The 26,501-nt window shown below is 36.1% G+C and overlaps 1 protein-coding gene across 1 annotated transcript in view; it reads left to right on the top strand.

Moving 5' to 3' along the window:
- The window catches only part of Ctnna3 (catenin alpha 3), a 1,328,241-nt gene that overhangs the window by 1,154,407 nt on the left and 147,333 nt on the right, over positions 1–26,501 (top strand). Inside the window, exon 13 of the mRNA XM_035451658.1 lies at positions 18,124–18,216. Within this exon, the coding sequence (XP_035307549.1) occupies positions 18,124–18,216 (93 nt within the window). The remainder of the gene's footprint in view (positions 1–18,123; positions 18,217–26,501) is intronic.

The raw sequence follows: 26,501 nt of genomic DNA, 5'->3' as shown, positions 1-26,501 counted from the left end.
TTTCCCAGAATCCTCTTTAACTTCTAGTCCCATCTAATGTGCTGTCTTATTGGCCAAACAGTATTTTATTTAACAATCAATAAGATAAACATACACAGTACATTCCCCATCATATATATATATATATATATATATATATATATTCAGATTGTATTATATAATGGTGATTATTGTATAGTAGTATTCAGTAATTCTGATATTTTACAGTTATGTCCATAGAAAGTGACATAGGTGTATTTTTCAGGAAAAATAAACAAACATTAAAATCTCATGAGGAAGAATGCATGCTTTTCAGCATTTCTGCTGTCATTATTACATGATTGCTACATTCTTTATATTCTGTCTTCTAGAAAACTTCTACCAGTAGTCCCTAAAAAATTAGATGTTAATGAAGAAAATGGTATCAAAATATCAAGTATTATGTATTATCATTCAGTCAGTCATTTTAATATCACAGGTACAATTTTCTACCTACAATTTGTGGAATAAGTTATAAGTGAAATACTGCTGAGCAAGCTATATTATGACTAAATACTTTCTCTGAATCTGGTTGATTTGAATGTTGTCCTCTCTCTCTCTCTCTCTCTCTCTCTCTCTCTCTCTCTCTCTCTCTCTCTCTACCTCTACTTCCCAACTTCTGTCACAACAAATTCCCCAAAAGCAAAATCCATGAAGACACAAGACCCAGTGAGGAGAGAAGACTGTGACCCATCAGCTATCTGACTAGTTTTCTTCAGATTTTCCACAATGTTTTCACACAAGGTCTTCAATAAGCAAAAAAAGTTCCATTTCTTGGTTTCACCCAAGTCTTGTGGGATTTGGGGCATGGGGTAGATTTTCCCTAAGCAACTGAGATATATCATTCATGAGTGACCAAACAATGGGATACTTTATTGCCAGGAAAGCATAATGGTACAGAGACAGATGTTAGCAAATGGCATTATGGATAGGCCCTAAATCATAAAAAAGAACAAATTATAAGAATCGTGATATCCACCCGATTGCAGGATTCATTATCTTTTACAAATTCAGAAGACTACTATGTATCATTTCTTTGTTCTTAGTCCGTTTGACCTAGGAATGTGCTTACACATTTTGTTTCTTCAGTTCACTACACTTTCAAGGTCATCATCTTCCTTCTTACTCTACATTTTGCACAATAATTAAGATGAGGGGGTAAAATTATACTCGCTCTAGGTAGGGGGATTGGATGTGAAAATTGAAGGATATGGATAACATATAAGATGTCTTTTGTGGCTTGTGGGCAGGCACTCTTTGGATTAGATGTCAACAAATTATTTTGAATTTTGGTCCCTATGCTGTACAGAAGTAGAGTTCATTCTCTCAATATAGCTCAAGTGTTTAAAACTGTTTTAAGGATGCTGGTTATTCTCCACACTGAACATACATGTACAAGATGCCACCAGTATTGGTTAGTGTAAATACTTTCAAACCCACAAAATTCATCGTTTCCAAAAAGCCCATCAACTTTTCTTCTTCATTTGTAACATCACTGGGAAATTGGAGAGTAGGAAGAATGGGAATCCCCTTTTCCTGGAGTTTAACCCAGGAGGATTTTCCATCATGTTTAACAGCAAGAAATCAGGATCATCCAGGCTGGGATTTCTATATATAGCTTGTAGACATTACTATTCTAGCCAGTACTATGCAGTGTATGGAGAGTTGACCTGTGTCTTTTGTGTTGCAGTATAAAATACTATAAATCAAATCTGCCAAGAGTATTTGTAGAGTTATACATAGGAGAAAGTGAGGAAACCCTCAAGTTAAAATGAATTTTTCAGAAACTACACCCATGAAGTCTCACCATCTTTGTTACCTGTGAAGAAGAGTGACATCTATAGACACACTAACAGTGATAAAGGAAGCTCCTGAGGTTGCAACCTGGACACAGAATTACAGACAACTAAGGAGAACTTAGAATTGGAGAAATAATCTCCCCCTCAGAAGAGCACACCAATTGGTTATGCAGTACAAAATTATCAGCCCTGGAGACATACACATGCAAGTAAAAATATGTAAACATAGCAGTTTTTATTTATATACTTAGAAATTATATATCTATGATATATGCATATATGTAACAATAATTAATGAAAAGTGGGCTATGCATAAGAAAGGATACCTGGCAGGGATTGGAGGGAGGAAGGGGAAGGGGGAAAATTATGTGATCATATTATAATCTAAAAACCAAACGAAGTATTTTTAAAAAGAATGGATTACCTGGAAGCCTAAATCTTGGAAAATGTCAAAACTTTCATGAGCAAATTTTCTTTGAACTCCATAAAAGTATTGTAGTCAAAGAAGAGCCTTATATTTAACAGAGGAAAGTCCGGGCCAGTACACAGTCGTAAGCTATTCATACATGATGTGTGTCTCTCAGGAGTTGGAAGAAAATGCCAGCAAGGTATAAATGGCATTCATGATAGTCTTTCCCATAAATATTTTCAAATTTATAACCCTGGCTCTGAGGAACATATTGTGTGAGGAAATACAGTGTGATAAATGGAAATTGTATTCCACTGAAGTGAGAAAGGGGAAAATACAGTTTTATTTCTTGCCCAACATTTCTGCATCATGATATCTCTAAGCATGGAGCCATAAATCTGAGATGAATCTCAGGAAATGCAGGGGGAGATTTCATTGCTAGTCAGTCAGAGTTTAGAATTCCCTTCATTCTGTTGGTCAGAGAAACTCAGAGGGCCAAGGTAAACAGTGGGGCCAGAAATCCAAGGGAAAGTTTGAATTTCCTGGCCATTTAGAGTAGAAATTTGAAATCCTGAAGAGATTTTTTTCATGCACTATGTGAAGGCTGAGATGTTTTATTATTGTCCATCAATGACATCTAGAATTGCATTTTTGCTTCCTCTGCCTCAAAAAAAAAATAAAGATTTATTCTCTTGGAAATGGTTTTGGGGACCTTTCATGAATTTAATCCACCTGTGATATATTTCCTATTCAAAGATGCTTATCTTATCTGTAAATAAGAATTATAATGTATTAATGGGGCCTGTGGCAGTAAGTCAGATGATATAAGTAAAGATGATTGCTAAGTCGCTGATTCACAGTTACTTCTCAATATCCAACAACTGAAAGTCTTATTCTGGATGGGCATTAAACTTTCAAATTTTGCTGTATTTAAAACTATAAACTCATAATTATATAGTCATATAACATATATATACATATATGTACTTCATATATATATTATTTCATTCATATATTTTCCCAAGATTATTCAGTTTTGTTTCACTCTGGAGTACTTTTTCTTATTATTTGGATTCAATAATCAATTCTACTCTCCTTTATTTATTTCCTATATTTCTGTATATATATCAAGAGATACAATTTATTGCCACCGGAATATCTATGTTTAAATATGTGTGTGTCTTTTCTTTTCTTCCTTTCTCTCTCTCTTTTTTCTTCCTTCCTTCCTTCCTTCTTTCCTTCCTTCCTTCCTTCCTTCCTTCCTTCCTTCCTTCCTTTCTTTCTTTCTTTCTTTTTTGTTTTCTTGAGACAGGGTTTCTCTGTGTAGCTGTGTAGACCAGGCTGGCCTCAAACTCTGCAGAGTTCACATGGCAATACTCAGGGATTTTTGGCATGCCATCTGTTGTAGAATTGTCCAGCTCTTGTTGAGATTTCACTGGTGTAACTTCTCTGTCACAGCTAGCAGGCTCCATCTCACAGTACACTTCCACTCCTCCAGCTTCCCAGTGTTTCTGCCTTCTCTTCCCAGAAGTTCCCTCAGCTAGTGGTCAAGGATCTCTTTATACTATATCTTGACCAGAAATTAGCCATCTTACCATTTAGATATTTGCAATAACAAACTTTATTTAGCCACTAGAACTTGGGTGGTGTTCATGCTCTTGTTGCTATAGGGATAGCATTCTCTTTATGTCTGTAGCTAAGAAACCATGGAAATTAAAAAAACAATACCTCTACCTCAAATATAACACAAGAGGATCTCTTCCTACTGTTTTTCATAATTTTTGTATTATTTTTCTTGACATGAGAAACTTCAGTTTACCCAAACATTATATAGTCAACTATTTTCTCTCTCAGCAATCATACAAAACAACTTTGAGGATGATGTCACCTTTCCACTTCTCCATAAAGTTCAAGGCATCTCTCTCTGTAGTGGCTATTTTCTGTAGGATTTCTCACTAAAGTTGTACAGTCAGAGGACTCTGATCCAGGGTTCTTTTAGCACGTATTGTTTCCCTTGGCTGTCAATAAGCCTTGAGAGTTATATATAGTTTGCTATGGAGCATTCTGAATTCATTCATTTCCATTAATGTTTATGTGAGGCTGAATTTCATTATGTACAACAGACTAGCCTCCATTACAGTCCTACCATTTCATCTTCCCTGTGCTTGTATTACAGGTATATATCGCCATGTTTGGTACTGTATTAATTTAAAACTCACTTAAGACATTTATATAGACCAGAAATTAGAAACAAAAGCATCTACTCACATATGTTTGTATCCTTGGTCTAGCCATCCATTCATCAAGCCCCTCAACTTTTGAACCACTCACAGTGATTTTTATCCTATAGGAACCATTTTCTTTTCTTCGAAGAATACTCAGTTTGGTTGAGTCCCATTGATCTGATGTTGTATTGTTACCTTTGTGATGGCTTGCCCTGGGTTGTTCAGCAAAGCTCAAGAGTCAAAGTGGTGGTACACAGCTAATTTTGTGTGGTAGTACTTCAAGGGGAAAGCAGGGTGTGGTAGTGGCTGTTTACAGTACATCTATCTGGACATCAGCCCTTTCCACTCTTTCTCAATGTATCCTGACTATCACACACTTAGCATCTTGCTCCAGCCCATGTTCCTTTCCATGGTGCTTGACCACAAAGTAAAAGGACACAATAACCATGGATGAAAACTCTGGAAAGATGAACAAAGATCACTCTCTCCTCTTATTTCTCTTATCGGTTGATTTTTTTCAGGTATACTCTCCCTCTCTCTCTCTCTCACACACACACACACACAGAGAGGGTGGGAGGAAAGAGAAGAGGTTGGAATGGAGAGAGAAAAGGACAGAGGAAGGGAGAGAGGAGAAAGAGGAAGAGAGATAGTGAAGGAAGAGAGAGAAGAGAGGGAGAGGGAGATAGAGGATGATGATAACTAAAGAAACTGTAGAATGGGAAGGTATTATTCTCTCCTTAAGAAAGACTAATAATTATTTAAACATTCACAGAATTTCTTTGGCCAGTTTTGAAAAGGTGTTTTTTTTGTTTTGTTTTGTTTTGTTTTTGTTTTGTTCTCTTATTCCATTGCATTTTGGATGTACCAAGATATTTCAGCTTGTTATCTATGTCCTGTTCTACCATAGAATCAGCCAATTTTTTTCCTAAGTACCTTTGTTACCTTTATTGAAGAATGTTATGGAAATGTTATGATGGATTCTGATTTACAAGAATATAGGGAAGGACTATGAAAAAACTATTTCACCTGAACGAATTTTACTGATTCATAGCTCTGTCCTGCCTGGGACTTCCCATGTAGATCAGGCTGTCCTCTAATGTAGATATCTGCTTGACTGCCTCCCAGGTGCTGAGATTAAAAGTATACAACCACATGCCCATCCTAATGGCTTTCTTAAAGCAAATAGTAGGCAAAATTCAACTTTTTTCCCAGGCTATCATCATTCCAAGTGTTTTCTAGTCTTTTCTGCAATCCCTCCTGATGGCCATAGTGAGCTCTCATGTTGAATCTGGCATGTGAAATGGAGTGTGCATGTATTGTACATGAAGAAAACCAAGATGTAGTACAAGCTAAAAAGGACATAATTGTGTTAGAGCTCAACAAGCAAGTGACATAGCTATTTTTAGCTGTGACTAGAAGGGTATTAAATTAGTTACAGAGATTTATTAGCAATAAAATTTAGTGATTTTTAATTTCTGCTGTTTAACTCTGAATTACCAAAATTAGGCCAAAGGCTAATACGGATTTTTGTTTAATTAAGAAATCTAATGTAATTTTAACTGTCAACTTCTACTTCTGAGCTTAAGTGTGTTACTGAATCTTTCACAGCAGTAACTCAGAGGCCCCAGGCTGATAAAATGAGGCCTTCCTGGGTGAAGCTTCTGGATTCCTGGCTTTAGCTGAATCCTGTGTGCATTATATGTTATGCATGTGGAACAACTGACATCATGGAGACACAGAGATAATGTGTAAAAATTTTTGCTCACACCTCACCTATGTGATTCCCCACATATTAAAGAATCTGTAGTTGGATTCTTTCTGTCCTGCCTGTCAGTTCCCACAGTGCTTATGAAATAACACTCTAAGGCTTAATGTTAAATGTAATTTTTTGGCCAATGACTAAGACACATTACGGGCTAGCTCTCTCTTTTAAAATAACACATTTCTGTTCATCAATATATTGCCATGAGGCAGTGGCTTACCAGTAATGTTCCAGCCTGTTACTCCTTCAGCGATTACATGGCATCTCCCTGATTCTACCTTTCTCTCCATAAATCTGTTTGGATTTCCTGTCTAGCTATATTCTGCCTAGCCAGTGGTCAAAACAGCTTTATTCATCAGCCAATAAAAGCAACGCATATTCATACAACACAGAAGGACATTCCACATCACTTCACAGTTTCTCTTTTTGTAGTTCCATTTGAATGAAGTGACAGTAAGAAGTTTGCAGTCCCTTCCACGATTCAAGTCTCTGTAGGTCCCTGTCACAATCTAGGCCTCTCTTCTGACTTATTCTTGCCATTATTGCACACTTGTAATTATGCATTTTTCAGCAAAGGTTGCTTTAGATTCTAAAACTTACTTAAACTTACTCCATCAGGTCCAGCCTGGTTCATTTGAAGCCTGGTCCTTCTATGTTCTGAGTTATCAAACTTACCAAATCATGACTGAAAATGGACATGTGATGCTCCCCTATGAAGGACTCACTCTGCTAACAGCTGCCCATCTTCTACTTGATGTTTGAAATATTCTTTAGTGTTCCTTATATACCTTTCTTTTTATATGTCTTATTCCACAGCCCTCTGAGATGCAATGAATCACATTTTGCTGACTAAGGAACCTAAAAGAGTAAACACTAAAATAACATGATTGATCACACTTTACCAGTAAACAATCAGGTGGGAGAAATCCTTTAACACTTCATCTAATATTAGTTCCTAAAAATTCTGACAACACTATTAATTAGTCATAATTATGATATTTGACTATGTTAACATTAGAATGGCAGAATAGCTAATATTCTTTTTTTACAGTAGCCAAAACCTTTAATAATTTAAAGCAAAGTAAACTTGTTTAATAAATACTTACATTTTTAGCAATATATTAAGTATTAAATATCACTGGATGTCAGTAATGTCTATCAGCAACCCCAAAAATATCTATTTTAGGTTCATCAAAATTAAATGCATTTAGTATACTTACTCAAAAGTTACATAATCAATCCATAATATAGCATGATTGGATTATGGTAATTAATCACTGTGGTGTAAAAAGTTTTAGTTTGTCCCTACAGTTGTTATTTTAGAAATGAGAAATGAAAAATAGAAATTTTTCACTTAGAACCTACTATGTGTCCTTGGCCATTACAAAAGTGACTGCATGTGGAAATGAAAATGTGCTATTCAATATGTACATTCAGAATCAAATCTATATTCATCTGTAGAGCTGGCTAAATGAATACCTTAATCAGGAAGAGGTAAAACATACATAAGGATCTTTTAACTGTACATTTCCCAGGGTCACAGAATAAATGCTATCTAATATAAGGGAGTCCCTTAGAGCTCAGCAGTATCTAGACTTTCATGAATGTTTCATTCAATGACAAAATGGGTAGATGATTGTATTAATGTCCATATAAATGAAAACACATGTGCAAACCTACATTCAATGCCGTCTTTCCCAGGAATTCTGAACTAACTTCTTATTCAATTCCTTATGTAACTAAACAAAGCTTCAATTATTTTTTTAAGTTGTGTTTTTTTATTTTTTTTGTTTCATTATATAATGAACCTGGAGTTAATGAAAAAGGAAACATTTCGTTTACTTAGACAGCCTCGTTTTAAAGTAGGGATAGAGGGTTGGTGTGTCACTATGAAAATAAGACTGCCCATGCATCAACTTCAGTATTCTTGGAAGTCTTGGTACTTGCTATGTTGTTTGTTTTAAAATAAGCTAAAGAAATTTATGCACATACACATAATAATATTTTATGGGCAGGATATAGAGCATGTTGAGATAAAAAATCCAGCTGAAATCTTGAGAATTAAACCAAAAATTTTCATTATACAAATCAGACAGTATCTTCCCAGAAAGGTGCATGTACAATATGTCAATAATTCATCAAATTTATACAAAGCAGAACTTGAACATTGAATAGTTTCATATCTTATATAATTTATGGCATTACAACACCTGACAGTTGGCACTTCTTGTTGGCTATTCTCTAAATAGTTTTTTATGTAATCTGTAATAATTCATGCTTTTTTGTCTTACATTTTAATGAAAGCAGTATTTGACATCCTCAGATTTAAATAGAATAATAGCACACAGCAACTGATGATAATTAATTCAAGCAAATACTGTTATCTAGAGTGAGGCATGATTTTTCATCTTGCCATATTGTTAAGAGATATGCTTCTAAAGTAAATTGTCTCTCTTGTTATAAGTTAATTTTAAAGGAAGACAACTTTTCAAGAGACTAGATGTAATTCCTTGTTTCTTCATAGTTGCATAGGCTCTTCAGGGAAAATGGTAGACAGAACAATGTTGGGGAAGCCTGAATGGAATAATAAATTACACTGAGTAGATCGAAGATGTATACAAACAGTGAAAATTAGAACAAAAGTAGATGGCTCCAGAAACAAAACTCCAGTAAAATATAGCTTAGGTCTTGTTGTACTGATTTTAAAGACATATTTTTAATGATCATTTTGCCTGCTTTGCTATACTGTATACACAATAATTGACATAGCAACCACATCGCCATTCTGTGTCACCATTCTTGCCTAAGGTTATTTTACATTTATGTCCCTCTGAAGAACTCCCCCTTGCTATTAGTACTTAAGTCCCTTTAAAGAGAAATCTCATGAACAAAGTTCTTATCAACTCATTTCATTTTTAATTAATAGTAATTTAAGTGTTCCCTTGCTACAAATCTATGAATTTCATAGATAACCATGTTTAATCATCAATGAATTTAAAATGAACTTGTATTTCTTCAATGTATTTATTCACTAGTAATTCTTGTTTTATGATCCCAGATCTTTACTCTTGGGTCATACAGTGGTTAACACTACATGTTAGATAAGCATACAAGGAAATAAATCCATCTTTCTACTGCACTGTTGAGCTGTAATTAACATTTAATAAACATGTATTTAGAATATGTGAGCTAGTTTTTTTTCATAGGCATAAGTGTGTAGGCATTGTTTCATAGACATAGTGTGAAGTTCTCAGTGCCTCAGGAATTTATATGAGAAATAAAATCTCATGTGTGTAGCTTCATAACTTGATGTTGCCTTAGCTTCTAAACAACTCCCAACTTAAAATTCCAGTCTCTTACACTAGTCAGACTCTCAGGATTTGGACAGTTTGTCTGATTTTACTGAACTTAATTGTGTTTTGAATCACATATTATTTTAATACATAGCCTATTCTGTTTTGTAGAATGCTATTCTACAAATAGATATCAAATTTATTAAATAACTTATTTTTAAAGTTTATTTATTAGATTATTTCCCTGTCAATTCTGGTTTGAGTTGGTCTCGGTTCTTGGATAGTGCAAATCAGCAAACTGTAACTGTGTGTAAAACTTTTTTTTATGATTAAGATTCACTATATTTTGAGCAAATTTGGAACAGTGAGGTGACTGCTTTTCTTCTCTGTACATCTAATATATGAAAAGACACATGTACATTTTTGAGGCTGACTTTCCATACTATGTTTGTCTCCCCACCTGTCATAATTCTACTGCTTGGGACAGATATCTCTAGAAATCTCTCTAACAAAAACCATGTTACAAAAGCCAATTTCACAGCCACGATGAGTGGCTACATTCAAACCACATCTTACATGACAATGAATTCTCTTACTTGTACAAAGAGGCCTTTTAGTTTGGGTACTTAAAATTTTCTCTTTATACAACAGCATAATTCTTCCTTAGGGGTTGTCCAAACATTTGCTTATTGTAGTCCAGTGATGTATTTATACCCAGGCTGCCAGCTTGCTCTACTTGCTTCTAGTAGTGTAGGGAATTGCTACATCCCATAAAGCAAATTTTAATCCATGAACCCCAAATAATATGTCCAAAGTCTACAACTGATCTGAATTACTGTCTTGCTGAACATCTCCCTAGTAATGAATAACTTCTTTTATGTGTCTCCATTTTTTAACTCAGGGAGAGAGGACTCTTAGGTTTGGATACCCTGCCTGAAAGTATGGCGTGGCTGAAACACAGCTACTGTTTTGAGCTTTCTTACTATTCTGGGATTTTTTTTGCAAATCTAGATGAATTTGGTTAGTGCTATTGTTATTGTGCCTAGCATCCTAATGAATTTGGAAAATAAAAAGGTTTCCTGAATGCTAAAGGATGTATATCCACAGTGGGAAGTTAAGATGCAACTCTCCATTCCCTCAAACTTGTGGCTGGAGAATATTTTCATAAATTCACTTTCCTGAATGCTGAAAATGTGATACATGAAATGATGGAGGAACTGATCATACAAATCCATAGAACTAAGAAGACAATGCAATGCTGGGGGAGGTGAGCATGTGGGTGGAGGAGGGTCTTCTCAGCCTCTGCTATTGCAGTCCCCTTTAGTGTCTGCTGTGATCATGAAGTCACACCCTGCAGCTTTTCTCTTGCATCAGCTCCAGCCATGGAACATTAACAGACACGTTCCTAGGTGCTCTGTGGTCTTACTCAGTTCTCACAGTCTTGCCCTTTTTAAAATTGCTGCACGCCCTTGAAATGGCCCATGGAACCTTAAGCAGATTTTGTTACAAGCAGATTTATTACTTTTTGTTTTTCTTGCCAGTAAAAGCAATAAATGGGCATTGTAAACATTTAGAAACAAATCAATTTCAAAGGACAAAAGCCGCAAGTAGCATTTCAAAGCTCATAGATGGTACTTACTAAGGTCTACTTGATATGTTTTCTGTAAGCTTTTTGCCGCATACACATACACTTGCACTCACTTAAAATGAAATGATACCTGCTAGGTGAAGGGAAAATTTCAATTCCTATCTCTTGTGATACTCAAAAGTGCTAAATACTTGGCCTGCCTTGTTCTCTGTTCGAGGTCTCTGTTTTCACTCGTGTGTGCACTTTCTTTGCAAGTACCTATTCTTTGAATATCTTATTTTAATATCCTAAGTAAAATGTGTAGACATTTAAAATCTGGTAAGCTATGTTGCATTGTTTATTGCAAAGAATTTCTTTTTAAAAAATTATATATTCAGTGTGTAATTATGGAGTTTGATGCAGAAGGTAAGATATTTTTAATTTTTTAAATCTCAGTCCTTGTTTTATTTCTTTCTGAAACTTTCTCAAAACACTAAATCTTGTCCAGTGTCACAAACTATTCAGAAAAAATTTTCCTCAAATCAGATACCTAGTGATCATTGTAGGTTTCATCTTAGTATAAGAATTTTAGCAAGTCCCTTATACTTTCTGTTAAAATGTAAATGGATAACATAAACCACAGCCTTGTCCTAGAATGCTTTATGTTCTTTATTTTAGCTCATCAATATATGCTAATTTGGATTAAATTAAAAATAAATGGAAAGAAATGACTTGGGCAATTTTCAGATCTGCTGGTATCCTGGTACCCAGGCTGTGGGTGAAAGCTTAATTCATTTTTACCTTGATGTATCCTGAACCAGGAGCAAGACTGGGAAGTAAACATACTTTCCGTCAGTTCAGTTTGCAAAGTTATATCTAGTTATATGGAGGCAACAGTGGAGCAGTGAGGAAGGCCTGAGTCACTTGTGTAACGTGTGGCAGGGGAGGGACATTCAAGATGAGTCTTGTGATTCTCCAAGTCCCTAAATCCCTGCCTACCTTGTTCTATAAGTAGCATATTTATGCTTTGGACTCTCTCTCTCTCTCTCTCTCTCTCTTTGGGGGTGTGGGGTGTGTAGGCATGTATATGCATGCAAGTGTCTCTGGAGGCTAGAGGTCTTCATAGGATGTCTTCCATAATCACACTCCATTTTATTTTTGTGAGACAGTTTCTTGCTGAATTTGCAGCTCACAAATTCACTAGTGTCTAGACAGGAAGCGCAGAAGTCTGTCCCTCCCCAACTTAAGTCCTCATGCTTGTGCATGGCAAACATTTTCCCGACTGAAGCATTTCCCTAGCCTCCTTCGAGCTTTTGTACACACACACACACACACACACACACACACACACACACACACACACACACACACACACCACTTCTTAAGTTTCTCAAGCTTGTCTTGCAATTCTGACTACCATGTCACATGGTCCATAAAATAACTTTCAGACCCAGTTTGGAAATAGCCTTTAAAAGCTGTGCAATATTGAACCATCATCTATTAAATATAAGGATTGGTTTTCTCTACTGTGATGGTAAAATAACAAGAATTAATAAATAGTGTGTTAATTGTTAAGATTGGATGAGAAAAGGAATATGGGATTACCAGGCACCATTTTGGCAATGAATTATACATAAAGAACTTAATTAAACATGACTGCTTCATTTTCCTATTCAAAAGAGAAGAATGTCAAAAAACTTTGTTTGAATCTAGAAATTTCTACTATTTGAACTTTCCAAAGATATGCTTTCACCCAAGCCTTATTATCTTCCATAGTTTCATTTGTCTTTTATGTCTTTATTTAAGGTTCCAGCTGGACTCATCTTGTGTCAGTCTTCATGAATTAGAAATGCTCCTCTTAGGATCTGAGCTACATTACAAGCTCATCTGGTGGATGAATAGGGACAGCAATATTGATAATGTCTCTTTCTTTTATGACCCTCCTGCTGAATTGATCTGTGCCTTCTGAAGTGTGTTTTGCTGCTATCTTCTGAGAAGAGCAATGACTACTCACTAGCTTCCTGATTGAGAGATCGAGGCTGTGATTTACCCTGTGTGTTTACATCATTACCAGGATTCTCAAAATCCTATCACAGATTTGAGTAATTATCACTATCCTAGATAATGGGGCAGAATGAACCAACAGAATAGTAGTTGGGGGAGCAGAATTAGGGAAGTGTGTCAGCAAAGTCACTGGTTTGTTGAACATTACAAATAGTAAAAATTTCAACTTGGGGTCAGAGGTATGGAGTTTCTCCTTTTCTTCATCCCCTCCCTCTTCCTTTAATTTTTCATCCTTCAGTCCTTGTTTTGTAGCTCTTTGGTAAACATCAATTTTCTTTGGAAACTTTAGCTTTACATAGTTGTAGGATTGTGAAGATGAGTTTTCAGTTATGAGATCATTTATTCACCTCACTGCAAATGCAAAATGAATAAATGAGGCAATATTAAACAATAATAAAACACAGGGCTTCCGAGAAAGAATTTCATGTGTCTATATGTCTTCTACCTATGCCTGTATCTACAATTTATTCTACCCCTGAAGTTTTAGTGACAATTTTATCGCTACCTTGCTACCTCAAATAAAATTTTCAGGAGGCATGTTTTCAAGTGTCATACCTAATTATTTTCTCTCTTCTAACATAACTAAAGTAAGATCTAAGAAAAATAAAGACAATTTATAATTATAAATAATATTGATAGTTCAGAATTTCCTGTTTATTGGGTAACATTTCAGTGTGTCATCTTGTCTCTATGATTACCCTGAAGTATTAGGTAGTAGGAATACTGTATCATGGGTAAGGAACTCAAGCATACTTCAAGTCACTCTTGGGCTCCCTAAGGAAGACTTCTTTTTTTATAATAAATTTTATTTAAATTAGAAACAATCTTACTTTACATATCAATCCCAGTTCTCTCTCCCTCCCATACCCACTACCCCCTACTGATGCCCCCATCCCATCCCCCATCTAGTCCCCAGGAAAGACTTCTTCATAGCAAATTCTTAGAGGAAAAAAAAAACATGAAATGAATTCCCTGACTTCTGATATAAGAAACAGCTCATTAATATCCAGAACTGCTGAAAATTCTTTGGACATTTGAGCTGTCTTTGTTTTGTTCAGATTTAGATATAGCCCACTTTAAAGATGATAATTCATCCCCACCATCCCTTACAGAACATTATAGGGTGAATCCTTGCCAAAGCCACTCAAGAAGATATTTTTAATCTTAAGAGAAATTAAACTTCAATTAAAAATCCTCCTCACTGGCTTCATAAGAAAGCATTATATGCAGAATTATATTAAATCTTATTTCACATAGTCATAACATGTAGGTGTAATTATACAAATATAACTACAGGTGTTCAGTAACCACCGTGTCCACCGCATGCTATTTGAGGATTCTGAAGCAAGAGGTATTTAGTGGGATGTCTAAGGTCACAGTCTGAAAATAAATTTGGATCAAATTGGAGGCATTGAAGTATACATAAAAAATTTGTGAAAAATATGTAGGAATTGAATAGTACAGGAAGAAGGAAACACAGAGAAGCAATCTTATTATACCATAACTCTTTTTGTAGGTTTATCCATTACAGAACCTGAGTACAGTTGAGCTGCAAAGACCTTTGGGTTTAGGTAATTTTAACTAGTTTCTGGTCTGAGGAAAGAAAAGATGTAAAGGGTACACAGAATGCACAGTGTCCCACAATGGATGGCCAGAATTCAAATTCAGATTTGCATTATTCAAAGCTATTGGGCTGTTGTGCTGTACAGCATCATCTTTATGATAGTTCAGTCTCCTGGAAACACACGCATTTTCACACGCTCTGTTGGATAGTTCTATCAACCTGACACAAACTAGAATCACTTTGGAAGAGAATCTTAATGGGGAATTATCTGTATCAGGTTGCCCTATGGGCATGTATGTGGGGGATATTTTTAATTGATGGTTGATGCAGGAAGACAAAACCTATTGTGGGTGGCATAATTCCCTAGGAAGGTAGTCCTAAACAGCATAAACATGGAGAAACGTTGCTGAGAGCAAGCAGACAAAGATGCACTTATTATGTGTCTGCACTCGACTTAGGATGTGATGTGATTTACATGAGTTCCTGACTTTATTTGTCCAAGGTGATAGATCGAACTTAGAATTTTAGGTCAAACAATGTTTTGATCCTCTTGGTTGCTTTTCATTGGAGGTATTTTAGCACAGCAACAGAAATGAAACTAGAACACATGCTAAGCGTGTGCTCTATCCCTGAGCATACCACCAGCCTCCAAATGCTTAGCTTTATAAAGTCACTAGTTGAGAAGAACTCTATTTTGAGAGATTATTATATATTGTAACCCATCACCCCAATCTACCATTTTTAAAAAAAATGCAGTTTATTCTTTCCACAATTTGCCTTTAGAACTGAAAAAGTTAGCAGGTGTGTCACTGAAAACGATTAAAGAACTATTCTTTCTTGGCTTCCACTTAATTTAAACTGTTACACTATATATTTAACTTTTTATTTTGCAGTGCCTTCTAACCTCTTACCTTACAGAACATGAAATGTGTGTCAGCAAGTGCTTTGAACACTCTCCCACTGATGTTGTTCATGAAGAGGAGAGGTCAATTATGGTGGCTTTGCAAGAAAAGTATTAGTTCCATGTTACAGAAAAAGAAAGTACAGAAGTATGTGGGTGTAATTGGTAGGTTTATCACTTCCAGCAACAAAAACGGTCCTTGAGATTTCTGAAAGGAGTCGTACTTTCAGTAATCTTGCTTTATTTGGGGTTGATTAAATATTGGAATGAATGATGAGGCCATGAAGCACTAAAGGATGAGGCAATAAACAAAAGACATAAGAAAGAGATCACAGTGGAGGTATCAGTCTTCAATTAAAAGCAACATATACAAAAAAGGGATTTGCTCAACACAATGTATTCATATATCAGAAGGCTGTAGTGGATATGTCAAGGAGGGAGGCAGAAAATGTGTCTTCTTGAAACTCCTATGAGACTACACAAAATGGCTAAGAGTGAAATGTGTGGTTTTTGTAGAAGTTGCATGATGTTGAACTCAAATTATTAATACCTGGGAAGAGAGACTCAATTGCTCCATGATCATTGTAACTCATAGCTGCAAAAGCTCTATGGTTAGATCACAAAAGCTGAGCACACTGGAGGCCTCAGTGAGAGGGAAATATTAATATCTGCTAGCAGTCAGATGAAATAAATATAAAGGATTCTGCAGTGAAGCAATGAGGGGTGCTCATTACAAGTGTTTGAGAACAAAGACTGACTGCACTACTTAAAGATGCACGAGGCAATAAATTATGTGGAGCCAATAGTGAAAAAGAAATTGATACTTTCTTCCACTATACCAACTAATAATCACCCCTCCCATTTTTAGATTGGTACCAAAGAAAGGAAAACCCTGAGCATTCATGAAAATGTCCCAAATACTGTATAATAAGCAAGGTGTAAGGAAAGTCAGAATTTGTCTAAGGAGGCCATTCTTCGGTAGCCATGTCTATAGAAGAGACAGTCTCAAGGCTGTCTTTCACTTCATTTTCAATGGTTTTGATATGAAACTATTTTTTTTATATTTTTCACTAGGGCTCTGATTTAAAGACATCATGGTATAAGGTTGAAACTGTGTAAAATGAAACAAATGTTATTTTATGTATTTCCATCTGTTTTTGCATCAGTGATAGCAGATACCTTTAAATTCTTATTTTGGTAAGTGCAATCACCTGATCTTACTTCACAGAGTAGAGCATTCAATACTTGGCTGCCCAATTTAACAAAAAGAAAGAGCTAAAGTGTGATGAGCTATGACAAGCACAAGGAGATGAGGCCAATCATTTCAGTTATCTAATTCCATCTAGAAAATTCCTGAGCAAGAGCTGTCTCCGCTGACATTGGGAAAAAAAAGAGAGAATGGACATTGGCTAACTATTGATAATACAGAAATCCAAGTTACATTATTTTTCCTAGAAACTGTAGTTTCTTGATAGTTGTGGCAGCATCTGATGGTTTATTGATCTAATGAAACTTACCTCACTTATTTGTTACCTCTAAGGAACTTGGTTTAGAGTAACCTTATAGTGACTACTCAAGTTGTTCTACACTGACTAAAAGATCTTCCATCTGATCTCTAATTTTCCTTCTACTGCACATTTATTGGAATATAATTTATATAAAATAAAGTTCTTCATTTTCAAAGAAAAACCTCAACCTTTTAAGTGTATTCCTATAATCTATAGTGATCATAATTATCTAATTCAAGAATTGCCAACATCCCAAAGAGAAAGTACATACCCATTTAACAGTCCTTGTATCTTTCTCCCATAAAATACTAGCCAAATTTGTTTTCAGTAGATTTTCATATTCTAAAAATTTTGTGTCATGTTCTGTATACTGTTTATAATTTCCATCTTTCATATAGCATGATATAATCAAGGCTCATCTACTGTGTAAAATGGATAACTAGTTGGCTTCTCTTTATGAACAAATCTTATTCTACTCTGTGGATGGACAGTATTTGTATACATATTCTTCAGTAGAATTGTTTCCACTTTTCACAAAAATGCTGAGGTTTGTAAGTACATTACTGCCCCTCTGGAGTGCAAATCTGAGTTTGGATTTCAAGATGAGATGTCACCTTAATAGTTATCTTTCGAGGTTCCACAGACTCTTCAAAGTGATGGCAACATTATTTTCCTCCATATTTTTAATTTAAATTAGAAACAAGATTGTTTTACATGTCAATCTAAGTTCCCTCTCCCTCCCCTCCTCCCCTGCCCCCCACTAACAGTCTACTTATCCCATACTATTTCTGCTCCCCAGGGAGAGTGCGGTCTTTCATGGGGGGGTTCAGAGTCTGTCATATCCTATGGGATAGGGTCTAGGCCCTCTCCCATGTGTCTAGGCTGAGGGAGTATCCCTCTATGTGAAATGGGCTCCCAAAGTCCATTCCTATGCTAGGGATAAGTACTGATCTACTACAAGACGCCTCATAGATTTATAGCTTCATCAGCTATGCTTTGCTTCCTTTTCACAGACTCCAGAGGAACTAGAGGATGTTTCTGACCTTGAAGAAGATCACGAGGTCCGTAGCCACACCAGCATACAGACAGAAGGAAAAACTGACAGAGTAAGTCATCTACAGGGGAACATCTGTGGGCTCTGAGTGGTCCTTGTCAATCCAGGAAGCCTCTCATACATGAGACGCATGGATCTGGGTTTGACTTACTGAAGAACAGAGAGATAGGTCTCAGACTATGGCTATAGCCAGCTAAGAAAATATTTTCTCTTTTCAGAAATCACAGTGAGAGCTCTAGTGTCTGGTGAGGAATCATTCCAAACTGCTTTTGATCATGCATATATCACGTGAATATGAAAGTAAAAGTCACACATGTTTGTTTAGTGTAGAGAATAGGATTCAGGATTTTGTAAACATACTCTATATAATAGGAAACAAAATCTCCTACTGAGTCAGTAATGGGAACTTTAATTTTTGTCTTTAGTGTTTTCTTCTGTAACACACACAAATACACACATACCCCCCCCACACACAAGTTATTTTTCTCTGTGTTTTGTAGTAAGAATAGTCCACGTTTCTCTTTCATCTGAGTACATTGTTCAGAAAATAGATACCACTTTTATATAGTCAGAAAGTATTTGCTAATATATGGGGTGGAGACGCCTTCCTGAGATACTCTTGAAGTTAATTCATGCTAGGAACTGTCTAGAACATATAGTGTCTAGGTATAAGTTTCTTCAAATCTATCAGCTATCATTGGTAAGAGACAGAGTCATGAAAATAGCATTAGAAGAAGAAATGTGATTTGCTGAAGGTAAACTCTGCTCCAGGAGCTGGTGGAGCATATTTGTGTCATTGGAATCAGGGTAGGTGTCAAGACTGACAAGCCACTGCTAGAAGGAATTTTAATTAACAAGTAGGGACTATTTTGCATTTGGACAAACATGACCGTTTTTACATTCAGGTATTATACAAATAGATAATGAATCATTGGTTTAGACCCTTAACATGAAGAAACTTCACATTTCTTTAGAAAATGAGGGTTAGCTCAGATGTTTTCATGTTTTCCTAGTAACTTCAAGTAAGATGACACAGAACAGATTGTTTTATAAGCTTTAAAACTGTATATGAAAAGGTAAATCTTATTTCCATTTTAAAATATATTTATTATGTGTCCTGGTTACCAGCCAGATAGATGGCCCTGTTGATCTTATTTCTGGACCTTTTAGGGTCTTTCATAGGAATGTCAGAACTGTTTATAATCTTAGAACCATTCAGAAATTTCTTTGGATTGTGGATTTTCTTCCAGTTTTATAGAGTTCCATCACAATCTAATTTCTCTCCAGTGAATCTGTGTGCTAATGTCATCAGAAACAGTAACAAAACGGACTGGTTTTGTTTTGTTTTGCCAAAATATCACAAAATAATCTCTAGTTCTTTGTTCCTCTGAAATCTCTTGAACTGACTTTCCAAAATCCAAATCACCCTTAGCCCCTTAGCAATACTGTCTTCCCTGTTCCTGGTAGGCTGGCCTACTAAGTCCAATTTATAGTATTCAATTGTTTTTGTGGTGCAAAGTCCCAACGTTTCCAAAATCCTCCAACTAACAGCATGGTCAGGTTTATTACAGCAATACCCCTCTCCTGTTATCAACTTCTGTTTTATTGTTCTATGGTTGTGAGAAGATTTTGTGAGAGAGACTTTTATTTTAAAAAAGCATTTAATTAGGGTCTTGCATACAGTTTCTGAAGATTAGTCCATGAAAATCATGGCAGGAAGTATGCAGGCATTGTGCTCTGGCAGTAGCTGCAAGCTTTATATACTAATCTGAAGGGAACATAAAGCAAGCACAAACCTGTTTCTGACACAGACTTTTGAAAACTCAAAGCCAAGCCCCATTGACACACTTCCTCCAACAAGGCTACACTTCCAAATCCTTTTAATTCTTTCAAACAAGTTCCACTCCCTGGTGACTAAACATTCAAATATATCAGCCTCTGAAGGCCATTCTCATTCAAACCACTACACTAACTTTTTAAATAAGTGGAGGATATTTTCAGAATCAGACATTTGATTACTATTCATTTGACTTCTCTTATAACTGAAAACTGGTAGGACAAATTCTATATTAATATAGAAATGAACTACCAGCACCATGCAAAAAAACTGATGTATCCTTAAGGTAATGAAGGAGACAGAAACTAACACAGAGTGACAAAGCTCTCTTAGTGGGGAGCATTCCATAGTGAGACCTAGATGTCTGTAAACAATAAAAATAAAAGTAACTGTTTAAATTTAATCAGTTTATAATATACATAATTTAACTCCAGCACCACATTTTGGTATGTCTCTATTATTTCAAGTTCATTATAACAGACTTTGTTCTTAAATATGATATGGGTAACAAAAAGAATAACAAATGCCTATCTCTAACTCAAGTCATCTAACAGGAACCCAGAATTTGTTTTAATAATTTTCATAATGTCTGTCAGACATTTCATCTCCCTAACAGTTTCCTAATTCTTCTCATGAGATAATGATATGTCCCCTACTCTCATGGCTGAGATCATATTTTTTGGTATATTCAGAATTTTTGTTCGTTTTTGTGTCCATTAGACTGTGTCTTTAAATACATTTCATGAACACCAATCCTTTGGAGATATACCATAAAATTTATCATGGACTTTTCTGAGAATCATTTGAATACTTACACCATGCTGTATATTGAATTCATGGTCTCTGCAAAGACAAATGTCTAGATTCCTTTCTGTTCCTGGCATGATGGAGGACTCAACATTTTTTTTTGCTTCTTGTATTTTGCATACTCTGTTATATTGGACATGCACTGGAACCAATTTCAGACTCTACTTAGGCACTGAGTGACAGTTATTTATTATCATTTTATTTTCTGTGTTTCACTGCTAGTAGTTTTGGCTCAGCATCATCTGTTATGCTGTCATCAGCTGTAAATGCCATTGGGTGTTGTAAAGATCTGTAACTAAAAATAATGATTCAGAGTCTGTAGACAATGAGAGACAAATATTAAATGACCAATAGTGCATGCCTTATGAAGTGGCAATTGGAGAGCCAAGCAAACATGATTATCCCAATATTGAGCATGGGAATTCTCTGGACCAATGGTGTGATTATATCTACTGAACAGGTTCCACAGTAGCACAGGAGCTTGATTGTATAATAGATTTGCAGACAATTTTTCACAGAGGTTATTGTTTATTCTGTTTATTCTTTAATCAAATATAATAAAGGATTTTTTCATTGTAAAGCCTCAAAATGAAAAAGGCATGAAATTAGATTTCTAATATGACTTACCATAATAAAGCTTTTATGAATCCCCTTTTCCTTAAGATTAAACTAAATCTATGGTAACTTATATTTTTCTATAAACACAGCAGTTCTGAGTATTGAATAACTCATTGAAGTTCATACAGTATCTCCAAGTTTGTATCTTTTTAACAAAAGAATTAGAGTTTGTGTTTATTATTATACTCTCCTTAATTTGGAAAGTAGAGAAACAAAGAATTTAAATAGCTTATGCCAGTCATGTTGATTGTGACAAAATCACAGGTCTCTCTCTCTCTCTCTCTCTCTCTCTCTCTCTCTCTCTCTCTCTCTCTCTCTCTCCATCTGGCACACATGCACTCGCACACCCACACCCACGCCTTCTAGAACAGCACATTTGCTATGCATATCAAAGGTCTCATGACTTAGTATAGAACTGATAGTACAACTGTCCACTAGAAAAATAGTTTATGAAACCAAAGATCATGCCATAAAATCACACCTGTTTGGATCTTAAAAGATTCTAAATGCCCCAGTACTAGATCTTCTATCAATTGGAAAATCAGTTTGTTGATTCACATTCTGCATCTACAGGGTAAAGCCCAGTCACTCAGTCCCCTGTGTGTAATGATAAGTCTGCCAGCCACCTGAGTTCCACTGGCATGTTAGGGCCCCAAATAACACACAGAGACCTATATTAATTACAATGCTGCTGGCCAATGACTGGGATTTCTTATCTATATATTTTATAAAGACTTATCTGATCAAGGATGCTGGCAGCATGCATCCTCTTTTGTCAGGCTCACATGGAGGCTCCAGAGAAGAGAACAGGAGGAAGAGGAAGAGAACGACTTCCCGCTTGTCCCTGCTTATATTCTGAATCTGCCTGCTATGTCACTTCCTGCCTGGATCACAAGACTTTACTACTACATTTCCCAGAATCCTCCTTGACTCCTAGTCCTGCCTAACTTGCTGCCTCATTGGCTGAACAGTGCTTTCTTCAGCAATCAATAAGATAAAAATACACAAAAGGACGTCCCCCATCAGCTCCTCTTTTCTGTCTAAATAAAAAGAAGGGTTTTACCGTTAACATTTAGCAAGATTTAAAGAAAATATTCTATCATCTATCTTGTCTTTGTTGGATTTTTTTCCTCCACCTCCTTGCCGCAAGGGCTAGTTTCTGCTGGTGTTCAGTGACATCAGTGAGAGCATCCAGTATGGTGCTACTTCCCCATTCATAGTCTTCTTCCTGCACAAAACACCCATCTGTCCTGCAAGCTTCCAGGTAGGAGCGATTACTTCTGCTTGATAAATGAGTTTTAGGCAAATAGAGTAGGATGGCAGTCGATTTTGTGGGGAGTAAAACTAAGATATCCCAGCAGGGAACTCACAAGGGGAGGGGCAATTATGTTGTGCATGCCCTCTTGTTGTGCTGACTTTTCGTTTTTGTTTCAATAAAATAAAGAAGAGAAATATACTTTCTCATATAATTCCCTGGTTTATCTTCTGCCATGGGGACAAAAGGGGCAGCTGAGGCTCAGTAAATTGTCTCACCATTAGAAAGAGAGTAGCTGAGAGAATGGCCCCCGATACTTCTCGGTGGACAGGTGCTTAATAAAGTGAATTGAAAGAGTAGGGATTGAAATGCAAGGAGAAGTCAAGAGCATGGTATTTAGAGTCACATAAGAATAGGTTCTAGTGTTTGCTATATTACTTACAACAACAGACTTTGAAAGCCTTCCATTTCTGATGCTCAGTTTTCTCATTTGTAAAATTGTAATAGTATCTCTTTTATGTAAGGTTTCAAGAAGAAATTAAAAGTGTAAGAAATTAATTCATTTTTTTTTTTGCACAGAGGATATAGTCTAGCAATTTTTATTTTATGGTATTCTGATATTATAAGGCTTGATAGTCTTGCACAATTTCACTTCTTAGGGTGTCATTGACCCACACATGAACACAGTCTAAAAATTTTAAGTGGACATTTCCAGAAATAAACAACTGATGAATTTAAAATTATATGTGCCCACTATTAATTCATCCTACATGGTAGTTAATTCACCCTTTATTCAGCCCATCCATTCTGTATATACCATGATCCGATTAGCCACCAAGTTTGTTGGTATTAGCATTTCAGCATTGTGCTTAAGTAGTCATTATTTTACTTAATACTGGCCCCAAGCTGTAAGAGAAGCAATGCTGGCAGTTTGAATAAATTGCTACAGTATTCTATTTTGTTACTTGATAACAATCAATTTAATTTATACATTAAACTTTACAATAAGATGTATGCATAGGAAAAGCATGTATAAATATAAAATTTGATACCATGTGTAGCTTCAGGCATCCACTGAAACACATATCCCTTAGCTAAGGAAGTACAGCAAGACACTTGGGAACATTTTAAATATCTTACATACTCTGTTACCAAAATTCTTTTGAAGTGTTTTGTTTTAGGAGACAGTTCAAGAGTTTAAAAGGAATTAGGCTTTGATGCAATTCCCAATGTTACCAGAACACATATGGTTGCATAGGTAGCAGGGAGCTAAAATAGAGACCTTTAGTCAGCCCCTTACAGTAGAGTAAATCAGAGAAAATAATCCAATAATTGTCAAGCACTTGCTGTTTTCATTATTGATGGGAGACCTAGTCCTGTTATCTGGGAATTTTTCTTCTTTGTAGCATTTTTGGTAGCTTGGCAATTCATGGGTTCTGTCACCATTAGAGGTCTCAACCACCTTTGCAAGGTTACATTTCCAAAAAGGGGAGATAATTAATGTATATGTAGATGGAAGTTTCTGTTCAGTCCAGTTCTGCAACTATTTAGTCCCAAATAAACACACAGAGGCTAATATTAATAATAAACTCTTTGGCCTATGACTCAGGGTTCTTAATGGCTAGCTGTCTCTTAATTATTACCCATTTCTATTAATCTATGTATTTCTCCATGGTCTTGGATTACTGGAGAATGCACAGCTTCCAAACCTCCTAGTAGCTACATGGTCTCTTGGTCTTCCTCTTCCCAGAATTCTCCTAGTTTGGTTGCCCCACCTATACTTCCTGCCTGGCTATTGGCCAATTAGCATTTAATCGTCATCCAATAAGAGCAACAAGCATACTCACAGCATACAGAAGGACATCCCCCAACATGTATAACCTTACAAACGTGGTTGAGAACCCTGCTGGAGACAGGAAAGTCTCATGCTGATATTTTCAAACACCTCAAAGTTACACAGAAGTTGAATTCCTATATTTTATGATATATACTGCCTAAGACAAAGAGACATGGAATCTCATCCTGGCACTTCAGAGACAGTTTTTCAAGGAAACATCCCAAAGTGCTAATTTTCTCCATCCCAGCCCAAGATGTGCCCAGTGTTTCTTCCTTCCACCCACACAGCTTGAAAGCCAGTAAAGCTTTAAATGGACCCTGTCTCATACAATTAAACCAGATCTTGTCTGCTTACAAATGAGGGCTGGTAAAGGGAGACTCATTCAGTATTACTTAATGAGGCCAGAAGCTTTTTGGAAGATACCTGAAAGTATGATCTCTAATTGCTAGAATTTTTGGGGCACATGTATAAAAAAATAAAGCACTTATATTTTTAATTTCAACCATTGTTGGTTTATCTTTCAGCATGAAGTTCTGCCACTTTAAAAGGGCTCCCAAACTATATAAATTGCAGCAGCCTTTATTTGTGAATTTATCACTTATTTAATGCTTATCAATGTGGATATCATAGCTTGTAAACCTACTCTGCTTTAAAGAAATATATTTGAGGCCATTGAATCCACATAAGCTCTATAAATAGAAGCAAATTAGGAGAGAAATGAGAACAGTTGCCTAGGTTACTGGACACAACCTCAAAATGTCAACAGCAGCAAATGAATTGGAGCATATCAAATCTTAAAATGATTTTTGGTGGGTTAAAAAAAAAAAACTACCGATGTTCACTGCAAGTTCTTGTTGGTGATACCAATAACTACCTCATTATTGCTTGTCTACAGGCAGTTAGCTGAATGTCCTCCACTACAACAGTATGAAAAAACCTGCCACGGATGGGTGGTTTACTTAAAATAAAGGATAGAATGGTTTTAATAAGCCCTATTTATTATCAGAATATGCTTCCAATATAACTGTATGCTGAATTACCATCCAGCATATGAAGAGACGTGACCTCATTACCTGCTTCATGATATAATTTGGCTTGGGTTATTATGACAAACAGTGCAAGGAAACCTGGGTAAAATTACAAAATGTGACAGTCCTTCCACAGAATGCCGCAACTTTTCTGATCATCAGTTTCTTTCATTTCAGTATTACTTCTGTCAATCACTCTGCTTTACTGCATCTTGTATTTTTCCTAGAATGTGTGTATGAAATGTTGGTATGTCCATAAGTCTTTGAATATGTGTATGTTTGTGTGTGTGTGTGTGTGTGTGTGTGTGTGTGTGTGTGTGTGTGTTGTATGTGTGTGAGGTTCAGTGACAACCTCCTCAGGTGACATCCAGCTTTAACTTTAGAGACAGGCTCTAGTATTGGCTGTCAGCTTACTGAGAAGATTTGGCTGGCTAGCTACCTCCTGTCCCCATGTCCCCAACATTGGAATTTCAAGTAGGTACCACACCAGTTTGCTAGTGAGTTATAAGAAACAAACTCAGGTCCTTGTGTTTGAAAGACAAGCACTTACAGACTTAGACATTTCACCGGGTCCTTCCCTATATTTGTAAATAGCAGGTTTCATCAATCCTCTGTTCTGTGCCCCAAGGTTCTCTAGTGTTTCCCATTTTTCCTGGACATTCTCATGTAGTGTCAAGATTTGTTATCAGAGTAGCTCTCAGCACTACTACAGTCCTCTCTCCTGGATTCTGCCTATGCTTAGACACAGGCTTGGCTCTTTCCTGTAATTGATGGCTCATGGGCGTGCGTGACACTCACTATTTCCAAGGTTAAATGGCTTGATTTACCTCACAAATTTACTCAAAATATATACTCCTGTGCTAATTTTAAAAATCCAACAAAACTCAGTTGTAAATCTAAGAGTAATTTTTGAAGTCCTCCTTCTACATAGCCTGTCATAACATACATACTGATT

The sequence above is a fragment of the Cricetulus griseus genome (assembly GCF_003668045.3).
Source record: "Cricetulus griseus strain 17A/GY chromosome 1 unlocalized genomic scaffold, alternate assembly CriGri-PICRH-1.0 chr1_0, whole genome shotgun sequence".
Taxonomy (NCBI): domain Eukaryota; kingdom Metazoa; phylum Chordata; class Mammalia; order Rodentia; family Cricetidae; genus Cricetulus; species Cricetulus griseus.
Note: the sequence above shows the minus strand (reverse complement) of the source record. Positions and strands in the feature narration are given on the sequence as shown.